The 18,038-nt window shown below is 45.3% G+C and overlaps 1 protein-coding gene across 3 annotated transcripts in view; it reads right to left on the bottom strand.

Moving 5' to 3' along the window:
* The window catches only part of LOC127611167 (histamine N-methyltransferase-like), a 39,937-nt gene extending 22,544 nt beyond the window's left edge, over positions 1-17,393 (bottom strand). Inside the window, exons 1-7 of one of the 3 annotated variants that reach the window (XR_007965253.1) lie at positions 17,285-17,393; positions 16,043-16,189; positions 15,517-15,569; positions 5,798-5,905; positions 5,371-5,501; positions 5,131-5,224; positions 3,733-4,154 (exon numbers count right to left, since the gene is read on the bottom strand). Coding sequence is in view for 1 of the 3 variants with exons in the window: in XM_052081535.1 (XP_051937495.1) it covers positions 3,793-4,154; positions 5,131-5,224; positions 5,371-5,501; positions 5,798-5,905; positions 15,517-15,569; positions 16,043-16,179 (885 nt within the window). In the remaining 2 variants the exon portion in view is untranslated. Of the gene's footprint in view, positions 1-2,972; positions 4,155-5,130; positions 5,225-5,370; positions 5,502-5,797; positions 5,906-15,516; positions 15,570-16,042; positions 16,190-17,284 lie in introns of those variants that run through there. The other 2 variants (XR_007965252.1, XM_052081535.1) reach the window with 2 other exon arrangements.
* Positions 17,394-18,038: the final 645 nt, after the last annotated feature.

Here is an 18,038-nt window from a genome sequence, read left to right as displayed (position 1 = left end):
GGTATTGTCCATGTGGGGGTGCCGTATCCTGTCATTGTTGTTGGTTTTGCGGAGGAGGAGTCAGAGCTTGTTGATCATAGCCTGATCGATGAACAGGTGGGTGCCGGCGGCGCGGGCATTTCCTTGTCCAATGATTCACATCACCACAAATGAAACAGTCAGCTTGGCTCCCGTGACTTCCTCGTCCACGCCTACCTTCCCGTCTCAGACCTCCCCCCAGCCATGCGTCTCGGCCCTGCCTTGTGGGCAGGCCGTAATGTTGAGGTGTGGCTTGGAGCTGCGGTGTGGGTGTGATCAGCCGTGGTGGAGCCTGTTGAGAGACACTGATTGACATTTGATTAGATCTCCCAAGTTTCTCTTTTTTGCATGCATTACTGGAGGCTCTCTTAGCCTCTTGTACTTGTGAATTCAAAAAGTTGTTCTGTAGCTTGGATGTTTTCTCAGTCTCTTCCTCGGCTCTCATTCGAGATTGTTGCACATAATACAGGAAATGAGTTTGCCAATTCACGTCATCTGAAGTGGGGAGAGTGGGAGAGTTAGTCATCATTTTCTGCACATCAGACGGACAACCCCCCAGCACTGCTTGCCTGAACAAAGCCTGATTCAATGGATGACTATTGGGGTCCTGTCCTGTGACAGTCACCCAAGCATACATACAATTAACCAAATAAGTCATTGGGTGTACCTCAAATAGCAATTCAAACACCAATTGTTGTGAAGGACCCAATGTTGTTGGATAAATGGAACTCAGTGCGTCTGATAGTCTATCATTCAACCTAGTCAATTTGCAAGAGGCTATTCCCTCTAATAGGTCCATAATCTCTTTGGGTAAATACTTACTCTTAAGCCAGTCTATTGCCCACAACTGTATGTCATAGTCAATTTTAGGCAAATCCAGCAACATTTGCCTCGTCAATTCAGTCTCCTTAGTTACAAAAGTGGTCGCATCCCAAACACTCATGCTCTCATTATCCTGTTTAATTTGCATACATTTTTCTACTTTTACCAATTGTTTATGAACCACCCTGGGCAGATCAGGGGAAGCTTGGCACACAAGGGATTCGGGTGGGGGCCAGTAAAACGGCTAGTATGTGTTATCCCCCTTCCTGTAGGTTTGTGCTTACAAACCTGCCTGTGGAGCCTACACAATGATTAAAGTGCCCCTCTGTTAAGACGTTTATATATATATATATATTTTTTTTTTTTTGCAGATAACAATATCAATTAAACAATGCACATACGATTTTGCCAACCTCAGATGGACCCCTTAAGACCGGCTGTCTCAATTGATATTCGATCCGGTGTATTCCGTCCGCGCTATTTCTGTACCCGCACTCAACTTATGTTGGAGATGACACCTTGTTTGAAAAACACTTGTTCACAAGTTTATGATGATCAGTCTGTAGTCAGTCTGCTATGCAATCCCTGTTCTCAGGTTTTTTTTTTATGTAAACAGAAAATCAGAAGTATTGAGGAGAGCCCCAGAGAGCAATATCAATAATTGGTTTTTAATTTTATCATTCTGTCTTTAATTTAAATTAACAAGTCGGGCTTTTCTGCAACTCCAATTTCTCATTGCTCCCAGAGGGTCTCGGGGGCGCCAGCTGACCCTCGTGTTATTTATGAGGGGCCACACTCTTTCTTGAGATGCATACATGCACATCTATATTAGTGTCGTTAGGTAGCATTCCCATGCTTCTTGTTTCTTGTTAGACAGCTGTGGCACATTCATTCTCCTGGGTTTCAGTTACCTCAGGACCTCCACAGTTGGTCATGCATTCTTTTGCTCCTTCAGCATGCCGTCCCCCATCATCCTGTCACATTTTCTCGCGACCAGCAAGGTCGGCCCCAAAATGGGCACAACTCCGGCCCCACGCCCCGCCCCCACGTCACCCACACGGGGAGTGCCTAGCCTTGAAACACGGTGGGCAGGTACAGGTTGGCCAGTCCCTGTCCCGCCCCCGAAGCCAGATTCCCCTCCCCGAGTGGGCACCGCAGGCGGGCACGCGCCCCAGAGCACCGAGAAGCACAATATCCTATCCATTCCATTCGTTTCTTCTACAAGCACGCTCACTCACTCGCACTCAAGAGCACACACACACTTACTCACGATCGCGCACACGCGCACACACGCACACACGCACGCTCACCTACACACACCCATGGGTACACTCACACACACACACACACACACACACACACACACACACACACACACACACACACACACACACACACACACACACACACAGGGATCCCACACGTCTCTGCACGCACAGACACTCACAAACAAAGAAGACAGACACTCACAAAGAAGACAGAGCAGGATTAGAATCCACTCCACGTTTTGCTGTTTTCCAACTGCGGCTATGCAGTTTGTTGTTTAACAGTGCAGATATGCACTGACAAATACGCACGTCTTACTTAACTTTCGTTTCGTTTCGTTTCTAATAGCGCTTTATATTTTCCCCTTTATTTTCTGCAGAATTTAACTTAAGTGTGCACACAAAATACTTTTTTCCCCAGGTATACCAATCCTTGCATTCCAGAGGCCTCATTGCCACGTTTTCCCTTTTTCACACAGAGGGATTTTCTCTACACACACAAGCCGTCCAGCACCTATTTCCCAAACGCGGTCTGTACAGGCGCAAATTTATCAAACTTTGACAGATGCGTATGCTGTTATGACACGTCCCCATAGAGGAATCGAACCGCAAGCAGATCGTATCAGCTCAATCAATATTCAAAAACCGCCAGTCCTTCGTTTTACCTGGGGGCCTCTTACACCAGCATTTAAATTGACAAGCCTTATAACTCACATACACCTCTAATTCGATCAGTGCCCAAACGACGTGGCTTCGCGCGCATCATTCTCTTCGGCCCACATGTCTAGCCCGCTATCCCCTAGCGAGGATAGAGCGGTTCGGAAGACGAATGAATGAATGAATGACAAGTTTTAACAGTGCAACTAATCAAAGTCAGAGAGTCGACATTTTATCAAGTGACACAACATGACGAGAACAGGCCGATTCAAACCCTGAAACACAGCACTGTAAGGCAGGCGTGCTTAACACAATGAATGCGACAGTTGTCATACAACTTGCAATTTGATCAACATTTTTGAGGCATCTGCATATCACCCAAGGCTTTCATGCATGCAGCAGAAGAGGGAGCCATACTAGCAATGGCAACAAAAAAAAAGTGGGCGGGGTGGGTAAATGTGTTGATAATACTGGAACACTGCATCACTCAAAAGTTATGACTTATTGTGATTTATTTTTTAGACTATTTTTGTATGTGTATGACAGATAAGAATATGTAAATGCGATTCAAATTAATTATTTAAAATGTTGTCGACAAATGTTATATGATAGCACTTTGACCCTGGATTGGATAAGATAAGAGAACTTTTATTTGTCCCACAACGGAGAAATTTGCAATTTACAGCAGCAACAATTGAAGGGGGGTGGGGGTGCAAAGAAAGTATTGCATGCACAAAATAAATGTTTCAGATATACGTTCCATTTTCATCAATTCCTAAAGAGAACGTTTCATTTCAGGTGGAACAAATCACAGATTGACAGAATGGATTGTGCTCCACTCTAAATGACCTGATAAACAGTTTAGAGAGGATTACAATTTCTATATCTTCTGCACAAAATTATGCACAATTAATATTAAACATGATGAAAAGGAACTTAAGTGGCTCAGAGCTCAAATCACTTCACCTACCTGGAATAAAAAAATTATTTTTGCTTGCTTTACACGTGTGTATTGAGTTCCAAATCACTTTTATCTGGGTGAATCAACAACAACAACCTCCAGATTGTTATTGAAGACAACTTTTCCGTCTGCCTCCCGAGAACAAGCTGGGTCTCGCAGTAACTTCAGGACATCCGCTTTGAGTTGCGGCGAGGCCGTTTGGCTGAAGTGATCCACCTCGGTGAGGAAGTCAAGCAGCAGATCTCCGCTCTCGTCACCCTCTGTGAAACACTCGGTGATATCCATTTGAGAAGGCAGCATGTAGCTCTTGTATTGCACCCCCCCCGCGTCCAGGATGCTTTTGACGTCTGTTGTGGTCGTACATTGAGCTATTTCGCAGGCACAGATCTGACCCCTGAAGGTCTGCTTCAACTTTCCCCAACCACTCTCGTCTGAAAAAAAGACCACAGTGAAGACTAGACAATGTCTATCTCTACTCTCATATTCACCTTTTGATGTCTGACACAATGTTTTGCAGTCTACACTCAAAATAAAAATTGGCGTGACTGGGAGAGGAGTGTGAAAATCTCCCTGTTTTCAGTAATTGAAGTCAAAAAAGTTCTACAAGCATAATTCACTACAAACAAAAAAGTGGATACATATACTGTATTTTTTGGATTATATACGTCGCTGTGGATTATAAATCGTACCAGGCAAAAAATGCATAATTAAGAAGGAAAAAACATATATGATTCACACTGGAGTATAAGTCGCATTTTTGGGGGAAATTTATTTGATAAAATCCAACACCAAAGCATACATGTCATCTTGAAAGGCAATTTAAAATAAGAACATGAATAAGTGTACGGTATACCAACGTTACATGACAGACATGCCTGGTAATGTCAGTAACGACGTAACAGATTAAAAGTTATTCAGATAACTCTAGCGTAAAGAACATGCTAACAAGTTTACCAAACTATCAGTTTCACTCCAAATCACTAAATCCAATGAAATCTTCATCCTCCGTGTCACTTTTAAACAACTCCCCCAACTCGGGAGGTAGACGATGCGCCGTTTCCTCTTCTACGTCGCTTAAGTCAGACTCATCGTGAATTTATCAACACATGCCGAGAGCGCCCTCTTGTGGTTTAATGTGAAAATAACATGTGAAATGACATAATCATGTGTTAATCATTTCACACAAGTCGCTCCAGAGTATAAATCGCACCCCCGGCCAAACTATGAAAAAAACTGTGACTTATAGTCCGGAAAATACGGTAGCTTAAAGCTAGCAAAACCCCATAGTTCAACCATCTCCAGTGTAAGTCAGCACGTATTTACAACGAATAGCTACGTCTATTTTCCACCCTAACATTAGAAATTAATGTAGAAATACGCAGAGAGATGAGAAAAACGATCCCTTACCAGACACAAGAATAATGAGAAGCTTCCCATTCGGGGCAAGGAGACTCCGGAAGAATGTGATGGTGGCTTCGACATTGTTGACATAGTAGAGCATCTGTCAATTGCACCACAGATCAATGAGCTTCAGATTTGGATTTATGGAATGCCTAATTAAGACATCACATCATACAAACTGATTTTCTAATGGAATAATAGATACCAAATGATGGAAGTGCGCTTTGGATTGTCTGCGGCGCGCACCTGAATCATGTGAATGAAGTCAATCTTCTTTGTTATTTCCTTCAACTTCCATTGCTCCTCAAACTCGATGGCAGTCATCTTGTTCCACTTAAATATGATGTAATCCAAATCAGACTTCTGCGACAGCAACACTGCACCAGCAAATGCAAAATGTACAATTAAGAAAAAACATATTTTGACTTTTCACTTTTGTTATTTTATTTTTATATCACAAAAAACATTTGAAAAGGGGTATGTAAACCTTTCATTTATAGGGAATGGAAATCTACAGGACATTTTTCACCCCTTTGTAAATCCTATTGATAGAATTTTGTCTGCTCCGATTTGCATATGAATTCGAGTTACCCCACCAATGTAAGAACAGAGCTCCATTGTAAGCCTGTGTAAAGTTAAATAGCAACACACGGTTAGCGGAAAGCGCAGCTACCTTTGTAGCAATGAAGCTGCTGGCTGCTTGGTTCTACAACCTCGTAATCCACCATCGCCTCAGGGTGCTTCTGATGGAGCTCGGAGAACATCTCGAGATCAATGCGACCTACAAGCACCAGCACATTCTTCATTTCCAAACACATACACACAGAACATATCTGAGAACTTGTGACCTACTGTATAAGTACTTTTTCCACACAAACAAAACTATTGAAGAATTTATAACAAAATGATGGAAGTAAGTAACAGCAGGGAGACAAATGAAAATATTAAACGTTCAATATTTCAAATCGGGTATTCATACGCGCATTGTACATTGTGTTTTGCCAACCTAGAAACAACTACACGATTAAAAAAAAAATCAGTTACAGTTAAACCTTGGTTTTCGAACGTCTGTGTTCACGACCAAATCGGTTTTCGACCAAAAAGGGAGTTTTTTAGGCCTCAGATTATGACCAAAAATCGGTTCTCGACCAAACTGAGCGAACTTGAATGTGCCATCTGACTCCTCTCGTCTTCCTTACACGAGGAAGTGACAATGTGAAAGCGCTATATAAATCCTCGGGTAGACTTGTGTAGAGTTCCATTGAGAGCAGATGTGTTCTATAAAGATTTTTTTTTTTAAAGAGCATGGTTTCGGTTTTCGAACAGCCCTCGGGAACGGATTATTGTCGCAAAACCGAGGTATAACTGTACGATGTTCAAAATCGCAATGTGTGTATCCTGCTTGAGGCTGAAAAATGGTCTGTGACATGATTTTCAGTTCACTCAACTTTGATTTGTCCATTCGAGTGTGCAACATCACCACAACGGGCTGGGTGTAAATAGTTCAGGTAAATGAATAGGATTGGCTTGGACAGCAATACAAAGTAGCAGCAGCACTTGATAACTTGGAAGTTAGCACAACTTCACCACTTCACAGTGGTGAGCACCGAGGATTAAAACAGTGACTTGATGCGGTCACATTATCTGTGAATGAGATTTTAAAGACAACAAAACAGATAAATACAAACTCTTGGGAGTGATCTCTCTTTTTTCTTTTCTTGCTGGTAGGGCAATTAAGGACACAACAGTGTAGTTACTGATACAAGAATGTGTCCTCACCTCAAGTGACCGCTTGTTTTGAAACACTTCTGATACTCAATTTGAATGAATATCAAGTTTTATAAAGGATCGTCGGAGATAGGCACTCAGAAATAACGACAAGACACTTCTGGCTACCAACAATAGGCACTTTATTGGTCCCACACAGAAATGATAACACAGTTCAAACAAGTTGTATGAAGCTAAAGAACTCTTACCGTGTACCAGTAGGGTGGAGAGCCAACACCCTCAGCAGAGTGAGCTTCAATACGAGCTGGGCGTCTCGTACTTTGACCCACAGCGGACTCTGCTGAGGAGCATCGCTCCCCTCCTTTTATCCTCTAAAGTGTGTGCATCGGGAGAGGTGAGTGGCCATTCTCATCCCTCCCTACGCCACACTGTTTGTTGTGTAATCAAGTGGTATTGGTCTCAATAAAGTTTCACTCGCTCTGAAATTTACCATTTCCATTTAATGACGCTAGCTTCCTGTGCTGTTCCTATCCTCTGAGTGGTAGGATTGCTCATTACCCATGCCAATAAAGGAATGTGAGTGAAAGCAAACTGCTCCATTCTGTTCTCAGGAATCGGTATGGTGAAGAAGGCGTTAGCCAAATCAATCACTCCATACCAAGTTCCACTGTGATGCTGCACCCTTTCGATTATGCTGACAGCATCTGGTACAGCAGAAGTCAAGGCTGGTGTCATTTTGTTTAATCGTCGGTAATCAACGGTCATTCGCCATGTATTGTCTGATTTCCTTACCGGCCACAAGGGGTTGTTCCACTTTGTGGTCACCGGCTTCAGCACACCTGCTTCCAAATATTCTTTGATGGTAGCAGTGATCTCTTCTTGTCCCCCCGGAATTCGATATTGTTTAAGGGAGACTTTTTCTGTGGCTTCAGGTATGGGAAATGGTGCCATTTTTACCTTTCCTACCAAAATCGTTCGTATCTCAGTTTCTGTTACTGTTCCGAATTGGAATTTTCCCATTTTCAAATGCAAAGTCATTCCAGCCAGAATGTTCATTCCAACTATCCACTCTGGGATAGGTGTCACAACGACCTCAAATTTTTGTATCGGCATCTTTCCGATTTTTAATGGGAGGACAACTGCTTTTCCTTTCACCACTTGTCCTCCCAATCCCCTTAAAGGACTTATTTCACCCTTCATTTTGTCAGGGTTTCCATAAATCAATGAGGCCTGCGCTCCTGTCAACCAGTGCCATTACTTTTTGTACCGAATTGTTCCAATAAATTTCAAGTTGGACGTGGGGTCGGATATCCCCTACTGACCAACGGTGGACGATTTGACTCTGGCTGGTTGACTGAGTTTGGCCTTCATCCTAGCTGAGGAGATCAAAAGTTCGTGATTTCCTGTCCTTATTCTTTCCCTTGCTTTCGGGCTTTGCCCGCCCTTTCTTTACTGCTGCGACATAGCTGGGGCCTCTTACGTCAACCAGCATGTCTTCATCTGATCCTGATCCTGGGCAATCGGCCCCCGTCAGGGACTTGCCCCCCCTCCCGGGTCCCACATCCGGCACGAATCCCGTTGGTGTCTCGCAAGGTTCCCCGCCAACATTTCCTTCCCACACCTCCCGCAAGCTACCCTTCTCCCTCCGCGCCCCCCCTCCCCATTCGCCCTTCGCCCCTCCCCTGCCCTCCCTTCACGCGCCACGCCCGCTCCCTCCCCTCTCCCTCCTTCCCTCTCCCCCTCATACTCTCTGCAGACTCTTTCACACCCCCTCACGTGTCTGGCATAGTTTGCTTTCGTCACCCACCTATCACACCCTCCACACTGTCTCCTTTCTCCCTTCTCCTCATACGCTCCTCCCGTGCAACTCCTTTGGTGACTCATTTTATTTCCTTTCGACGCAAACCTCCTCTCACACTTCTCGCACTCAAACTCCACCTGTTCCTCGTTCCTGCGGTGTATGCGTTTTTCGTGCATGGTTAGACCAGCTCTACTCCTGCATACTTTTCCGCACCCGTCATACCGACATACCAACCCATCATTCACCCTCCTCACATTCCTTTCCAGTCTTTCCTCGTTCCTTCCCACCTCATATCTGTGACCTTTCTGATTTTCCCATTCATACAGGTGATCCATTCGCTCTCTCACTCTCCGCTTCCATCCTTCCCTGTCGTTCGTCAATCTTTCTACCTCCGTCCAGTCCATCCCTGCATTCCTCATCACTCTCTTCCAGTACAACACCGTTTTCCTTTTGCGCCCCATCCTCTTCCCTCTTCCTTCCAGTTCCTCCCACCATCCCAATACCATAGCTTTTGTTAGTCTTTCATTTCCCATACGCATCACATGTCCAATTCTCTGCAACACTCGCCTCTCGACTTTCCACTCGATGGATTTTACTCCCAACATTTTCCTTACATCATACATATTCACTCCTCTTTCTTGCATTTGCCTCAGTGGTTCTCCGTTCCTATCACTCCACACATACCTGTAGCACCTATCCATCCACTTCTGAAGTTTCCCCACGTCCTTCTTCATCCATGTTCTTACTTGACAGTCATATAGCAAGCTGCTCTCCACACACGCCTCTACTACTCTCCCTTGCCACCTCTTAGATAGTCGTGTCCCCTTCAACCACCCCTTCACACTCCCCCATAGCTTTCCTGCCCTCTTGATCCTGTTTCTCACATCTGCCCGAGTCCCAATCCAGCTTCCCAACACTCTGATCTCCTCCCCCTCTTGCGTTCCAAACTCCAGCACCTCCTCCTTCTCCTCATTATTCCTCTCTTCCCACTGGGCCATTACCCTTTTCACTCTCCTTACACTCTCGTCTATCTCTCCTTTCGTCCCCACTATAGTAGTGTCGTCCGCAAACAAGGCGCACGATACCCTCACTTCCTTTGTTTCCGAGCTCCCTCTCTCCCAGCCATGTTCACCTGCGAATGACCCTCCTGGTATCCACCTCCACACCACCATTTTTTCCTCCCTGTTACCTTGATTCCTCACCGCTAGTGCCTGCCTCATCACCGCCTGATGGTAGATGTTAAAGAGGATCGGTGATGTTGAGCACCCTTCCCTCAGCCCTCTCGCTGGCATCCATCCTCCACTCACTCCCTCCCTTGCCCTCACCTTATACTCTGGCGTCTCATGCAAGTCCATAATGGTGTCCAGACATCTGCCTTTCAACCCGTACCTTTCTAGAAACATCCATAGCGCTGGTTTGCTCACTCTCGTATACGCCTTTTTTAAATCTAACAGTCTTGCACATGGCCAGTTGTTATCCTTCATGTCCCTTACCCCTTCCTGAGTCACTCTCTTCTTACAATCTTCTACATCCTCCTGAATGCGTACCATCATTTGCGTTACAACTGCTGTGGACCTCCCTTTCCTAAAGCCCGCTTGGTTTTCGTCAAGGAGCCCCAGGTGTTCGGCCCACCAACTCAGTCGCTTCGCTAATATTCTCCCTAACACCCTGCTGCCCATACTCAGCAGGCACACTCCTCTATAGTTGTTTCTGTCATTCCTATCCCCTTTCTTATGTATCGGTACCATAAGTCCCACTTTTACACTACCCTCCCATCGGTCCGCCCTCTGCTCAAACATCTGCCTCACTATCTTAATCACTCTTTCTCTCACTTCCTCACACGCGCTCCGTATAAATCCTATTCTCACCCCATCTTCTCCCGGTGCTGACTCTCGTATCTCCCCCATAGCCTCCATGATTTCTTCCCTCTCTGGCACCTCATTCATGGTCTCGTTTGCTTCACTCGCTCTGCTATCGTTTCTGAGATCTACTGCCCCTTGAACTGCCTCTTCTATCACTCTTGGTTCTTCCTCGTACCTCTCCCTCAACACACTTTCAAAATGTTCCCTGAACTCCTCTGTCGTCACCGTCGTGCTCCGAGCGGCCGGTCTATCCCTTTTTCCCAACTTCCTCAAACATTTGTACATGTCACCAATCCTTCCTCTAGAACATGCTTCCTGACAGTCCTCAATCACTCCTTCCCACCAGTCTTTCCAGTTTCCTCAGCAGCTTCTTCAATTCCTTTCGCGTTTCCTTCACTTCCGCTTTTAGCCTGGTGAGTTCTTCTTCCATCTCCTCCACTCCTTTCCCTCCTCCCCTCACTCTCAACCTTCTCCTCGCATTCAGTGTCTCCAATTTCTTATTCCTTCTGTCTACCCTCTCCCCTATCCTCTTCTTCATCTCTTCTATCTCCTCCTCTCTCCCTACCGTCCAAGGATTGGATATTTCTCTTCTTTCCCTTCCACATACCTCCACTGCTGTTTCCACCATTATGTTCGCCAGCTCTGTCCACCCACTCTCCTTTCCCCGTCCTTCCTTGTTCAACTCCTCCAATTTCTCTCTTGTCCTCTCCTCATATTCTAGTTTCTTCTCCTCCAATTTCAACATCTCCCACTTCGCTTGCACCGTTCTCCTTTGGGTCCTCTCTTCTGTCCTCCATCTCTTCCACTCCCCATTCACCTTCATACACACCGGTCTATGGTCTGACAATTCATACTCATTCATGGTCCACATCCTTTTCACCATGCGATGTCTCTCATTCCCTTTCACAAGAAATCCATCCAACTCATACCATTTCCCGCTTGCCATGTGTCGCCACGTCCCCCTCCTTCTAAACCTCCTATAGCTATTAACGTATGCCAGATCGTGCTCCCGACACCATTCTATTAAATCCCTTCCGGCTTCATTCATCCTCCCCAACCCATGCCCCCCACAGACTCCTCCTATCTTCACATTCGCTCCCACACTCGCATTGAAGTCTCCTCCAATTATCAGTCTTTCCCTCCCTCCCATTCCCACCTGGCTCCCCATATCTCGTCTGCATCTCTCCATCTCTCGTTCGTCCGTTCCCCAGCTCGGTTGGTAGACCGATACCAACCGGAGCCCTCCCAGCACCACCGCCACCACTCTCTCTCCCAGCCACTTCTGCTGTCCTTCCTCTATCCACGTCCTTAATGCCGTTCCCCTCAGCATCACTCCGGCTTTACTCCCATGAACCAGCACTACCTGTTCATCCTCCTCACCCAACCACACCACCCCGGCTTCATCTGCCTTTAGTTCCGTCATCAGCACTACTTCCCAGTTTTCTTTGTTGACTCTTTCTGCTACTCTCCTCAACCGCTTTCTAAATGTTTCTCTCACACTCAATCTCCTCACATTCCATGTGACTATCACTCGTTCACCGTTCTTGTCCCGAGTCTCAGTTCTGTTTCCCCCTTCCCGCCCCGCCCTTCCTCTCCTCCTCTCTCCCCTTCTTTCATTCTTCTCTCTTCTTTTATTGTTTCTGCTCCTTACTCCCCTCTTGCTTTCAGGGCCTGGATGGGGGTGAATCCCCACCAGTCTGTCTTTCACCCACCCTCCCAAATGTCTTTGGTCCATCCCGCCTTGCTTGCGCTTTCTTCTTACCATCCCCAACTCGCCCCCTGGGGAACCTTTTTTCCCCCTCGTCGTGCCACGTGCGGGTCCTAGAAGGGCCCTCGCCTGACTTTTATTTAAGGAGGGTTGTGGGGCGGCTACTCCCACTTCCCTCCGTTCCGACGGGGCGAGCATCAGGTGTCTCTCCTTCCGGTGAGGTCCTTCCTCCTTCCCCGTCAGCTGGTAGGTATTTAGCCGCAGCAGGGGCTCGAGTCCCCCGGCGTTCCCCCTCGCGCCACGTGGAGGCATCCCACCATGCGAGGGTCTTCATCTGAGTCTGTACTTTCTTCCTCATCCTCTTCCTCTCTGTAAGTTTCAAGGGGATGGGCTGTTGGTCGCACTCCCGGCGATACCATCTCTTTTAAGAGAATCGCTAGTTGTGCAATGTCTGATTTTTTTTCATTTTTGTTGGTTCCCATACTCAAACAACTGACTTTCAATCCGCGTTGTTTACATTTCGCGTCTAGGGCACTTGTGGGTAGCCCGTCGATTTCGTCTGCCGGGACTCCCGCTGCTATCAGTGCCCTCCACATTTCCCGTCGGTTCCCTCCCCCTTCAGATGACTTTAAGTTTGCCTTTTTCTCCTCTTTTTCTGACCTATAATTCTTTGATTCAGGTCGGGGAGTGCGCGTTGCGTCTCCCCAGTCTCCCAAAGTAGCCAATTCCATTAGGCGCGTTTTAACATCACTGAAACTGTTCTCAGCTGCTCCTAGCAAGATGGTAAGTACTGCTGATCTATAATGAGAAGGGGCGTCTCTAATCATTGCATCTCGCACCACTTTTGGTATGGGTGAGTCATCAATAAAAGCATGGCCTGCCCGTGAGATGGCTTCGCGAGTGCACAATCTTCCCATACGATGTATCGCATCACGCATAGTTGACCATTGGCCTTTGACCTCAGGCCAGTCATGCCAAGTGGGATACACCGCCTGCGCAGCCATTGCATACAGGGTAAACAGTGTCATTCGGTCTGCGTCTCGCAATTCTCGGCCCAATGCTCGATATTCAGTGTTCAAGCGCGAGTCATTGTTAAGGCCACCGAAGCGCAAATAGTCCCCTGCATCAAGCCCTACAGAATCTGCTCCTTCTTCAAACATTCGCCTTATCCAGGCGTCAGTAGGTTCTCCCTGTTTTTGTCTATATTTTGTTGTCAAATGAGCAATTTCTTCTTGTGAAAAATCCTCCATTGTTACTGTTATTCGTGGTGGGGGCTGTGGCTGCGGAGTTGCTCGCATAATGGGGTTTCCTTCCCCATCCACTATCACCACACCATTTGCATCCGTTTCTTCCTAAAAATTTAGGAGGAACAACCCGTTCCTCTTCCCGCCTGCGGGTGATGGGTTGTATTTTTACTTGATTCAAATTTGGATACAACTGCTGAGGTTTCATCTCGCCGCCGTATGTCATTTCTCCATCGCCATCTCCCCACAAGTCTCCGCTCCACCCTTCTGGTTCCCAACTCTCGGGCAACTCCATGGTAAAAGAGCGGACCTGTTTCGGGTGAGCTTGGCGTGGTTTTTTGTTACCTTTTTCTCGTACCAATTGAGAAATGTAAGAAACTGATTTTTCTAACATTCCTTGCGCTTTTTCTCTGTCTGATTCAAGCGTTTTAATTTTTTCCTCTAATTCAGTTATCTTTTTATCTTTTAATAACTCTGACGCACATTCTTTATCCAAAGCCTTTGAGCTTTCTTTCCAAGCTTCAGCACAAATCCACAACATCTCACGAATCCCCTTTAGCGGGGCTTTCTCTTTTATCTCCACCTTGCTGAGTATATCCTTAATCAGCGGTGGAGAAGCCGAAGGAAATGCTCCCATCCACGGCTTGGGGCGTCCCCCGTACCGTCTAAGGAGTTTCCCTATTTCCCTAAACTCATTGCTTTCCCATCCGGAAACGCAATCCTCCTTAGGAGACACTTCCTCTCCTTTCACAGTTTTTCTAACAAAACAACAAGCCATTTTTCTAGCAAAACAAGCCATTTCTGAATGTATTCTCCAGTGATCCTGCCGACAACGCCAAAAATGTTTTGAAACACTTCTGATACTCAATTTGAATGAATATCAAGTTTTATAAAGGATCGTCGGAGATAGGCACTCAGAAATAACGACTAGACACTTCTGGCTACCAACAATAGGCACTTTATTGGTCCCACACAGAAATGATAACACAGTTCAAACAAGGTGTATGAAGCTAAAGAACTCTTACCGTGTGCCAGTAGGGTGGAGAGCCAACACCCTCAGCAGAGTGAGCTTCAATACGAGCTAGGCGTTTGTTCAGAAACCCATAGCGGACTCTGCTGAGGAGCATCACTCCCCTCCTTTGATCCTCTAAAGCAGGCATGTCCAAAGTCCGGCCCGCGGGCCAAATCCGGCCCGCGGTCGAATTTCATCCGGCCCTCGGCCCCCGTCATAAAATCAGTGCCGTCTGGCCCGCAGGTTGGGCGCAATGGAACACGTGTTGCATTGACTGAGGTCTCGTAGACTGGCGAGTGATGTTTCATAGAGTACTGCTTCCCTCTAGTGGCTAAATGAGTAATAGCATTCACTAAATGAGTAATAGCATTTAGACACTAGAGGGCATCACTCAAGACATCACTCCGTGTTTATATTGACTGATATGTCATATTTCAAATTCCTGTTTCAAATGAACCAAAAGAAATTCTTAAGATTGTTGAAATTAAAATAAAAATGGAAATGTGAAACAGACTGGCTTACTAAAATTTGTTGAACAATATTGCTGTTCAATGTAAAGAATGTCAGCCAAGGTCGGCCCCCCGACATTTTACCACATAAAATCTGGCCCCCTTCGCAAAATGTTTGGACACCCCTGCTCTAAAGTGTGTGCATCGGGAGAGGCGAGTGGCCATTCTCATCCCTCCCTACGCCACACTGTTTGTTGTGTAATAAAGTGGCATTGATCTCAATCAAGTTTTGACAATCCAAACAAAGCAGACTATGAAGTCGTCAAGGCAGGCTAAATAGTTTATCTCTGAAGTCGTCAAAGCAGGCTCCAGAGTCCATCTCTGGAATTGCTTAGGCAAGCAAGTCACCAAGTCATGCAATCATCTCAAAGCAGTTTTTTCACTGAGAAGCAATACATTGATTAAAGAAAACATCACAAAATATCTTAATATACCACCGCTGCAGAAGTTACTCAGTTATATAGTGTGTCATTAAATGTGAGGTGGGACCGACTGTAATAAAGCTATGCTTTTAAAGCTGTCTCTTACCATCACCACTTCCAACTCCAATAACATTCAGATGGGGCTTGCCGTTTCCAATGCTGTGGAGAACAGAATAAATGAACAAAATGACATTGTCAGACCTGCCAAACATCGGGCATACTCTTTGACCCTTTTTGTATCCCACCAAGCATGTACGAACTCATCATAAATGGTAAGATTAATTATTTCTGTCACGTAGAGTATCCTTCTGCGTCATTCATCACAGACTAACATTTCAAGAACAATTTAAATCTCTCTCTCTCTGCTAATACAAAGCAACTGTCTATCAAGCACATGGGTTTAGACAAGTGCCACGTGTGAAATCAACCTTCCCTCATCTTAAAGGTTAAAGCCATGTTCTTGACAATGGAGCTAATCTGCTCAAATCAAACCATGTCATAAAATAAACTTTATGACCATTGTTACATGGAGTACAATTGGTCTTGGTCAAGCCTTTCACCATTGAAGCATTCGGCCAATTGTGACAGTACAGTATTATTACAAATGCAAACAGGCGTGTGAGGTGGATTACCTGGCCAAAACGTCCGGTAGGACATTGTGTATAAAGTCCTTCATACACTGATGTTCAGAGGAGCGCTGCAGAAAAAGATGGAAGGCCTTGTTGTACCGATTATCATCATAAACGAGACTCCTCAGTGGAGATGCCATGACACGACGTCTGGCAAAACAATAGAAAACACAATCAGAAACACCTCGGCACAATATTCGTTCCACCTACAAGACTCCAGTAACCATTTTGCCATTATTAGAGTATATCCACATACTTTATAACAATCTACATACAGGGAATGCAAAAAGTCTACACACTGAAGTTTACAAGGCGGGGTTTTGAAAAAAATGCAGGACAGTCTACCTTCATAAGAAAAGGCTTTCATCTTGCCAGCCCACACAACAATACTGCATCCGTGTTTAGAATTTTTTTTACAGATTTTCACATTTTTCCCTATGTATAGGGGTGGCCACGGAGGTGGCCACAGGGTGACCAGAGTCAGACAAGCTGTAGCTGCGCCCCTGGTCTAACCCTACAGGTAAAGGCGACTTGGGGACATTATTGTGATACTGGCTACTGACGCACGGTCTACAATAACAGTATGCACTAATGTTGAGTATCACCTATCTGAGAGTGACAATCTTTAGCTGGATTATTGTTTTGTTTATAGTTATTGTATTAGATGTTCGTATTGTGCAATATCTATACGGTTATAGGTTGGGTTCTATAACCGTTTTTATGTAATTTTTTTAGTATGCAAACTTCTCAATATTTTCCCTTCGACGCAGCGTTGACAATAATTATTCTGGAATTACGTTTGTATGATTACATAATTGTTATGTTTCGCTGGATTTAAGAATTCATTCATTCATTCATTCATCTTCCTAACCGCTTGATCCTCACTAGGGTCGCGGGGGGTGCTGGAGCCTATCCCAGCTGTCCCCCGCCGTAATGCAAAACTCACGGTTTCTGAATGACGTCACCATTTCCTGCTTTCGAACGAATATTCACGCTGCGATCGCGTTTAGATTGCTTGATTAATCCAGGTGATTCGTGGTGCATTTCCCGTGTGTTGAAGCATTAGTCGTAGAATTATTTAAATGCAATGTGCGGATGTAGAACGAGAAAGAGGACGAGGCAAAGCACTCGTGGACAACGTACCGGGAGGTTAAATACAAGTGCCATACCAACTGTGCATAGCACATTTCTGTTTACTTCCACGCACCAATCGTGTTCAAAAACGGCAAATATTAGTGCACTTACTTTCTGGGGCTGTGCGTGCAGATTTGCGCAGTCCAGGCGGTGAATGTGCACGGACTGTAGCTAGTTGGGGGAAAAAAATGTTCCGGTAACCCTGTCACGTTTCAGGTTTTGCGGGTAGGGGGCGCCATAGCTCCGTTGAAAAAACAACAGTGGGCAGATAAAAAAAAAAAAGGCAGATAACTCAAGATTTACTTGCCCGTTTGATTTCACATTTGGTGGGTTCTGAAAATTATTTTCCCGCGACCCTAGTGAGGATCAAGCGGCTCGGAAGATGAATGAATGAATGAATGAAAATTATTTTGTTTAAATTTGAAACCTTTGAAATCTTGTGGTGCCTGAGTAGCATTGGATACTATATTGCTCGACTCACTGTTTGTTTACTCGTGCAAACCAACAAGACCATAATATATCCCAGTGTTCATTAATACATATACATTCCTCTGACATGTTTAAAAGGAAAACATAAAGTAGATATACACCAATGAGCTGTAGCAATTACATATGAAGACAAATATTTGTACATGGTCAAAACTGGGGAAGGAAGAAGTATTATTCCACAAAAATGGTTTGCCAATTATGACATTTGTGGCGCTTGTTATACCGTACTGTAATGCCAAATCAGGAATTGCGCTGAGCACCCCAAAATAGATAGTTACTCTCTGCCACACATCCATATGATAGGATTTGAATTCATTCGCAAAGATTGACCCTATTGGAATTCGAAGACTCCAGCAACTACGGGAGTTCTTTTCGA

The sequence above is a fragment of the Hippocampus zosterae genome, chromosome 12 (assembly GCF_025434085.1).
Source record: "Hippocampus zosterae strain Florida chromosome 12, ASM2543408v3, whole genome shotgun sequence".
Lineage (NCBI taxonomy): Eukaryota > Metazoa > Chordata > Actinopteri > Syngnathiformes > Syngnathidae > Hippocampus > Hippocampus zosterae.
This window is presented reverse-complemented; position numbering and strand designations above follow the sequence as displayed.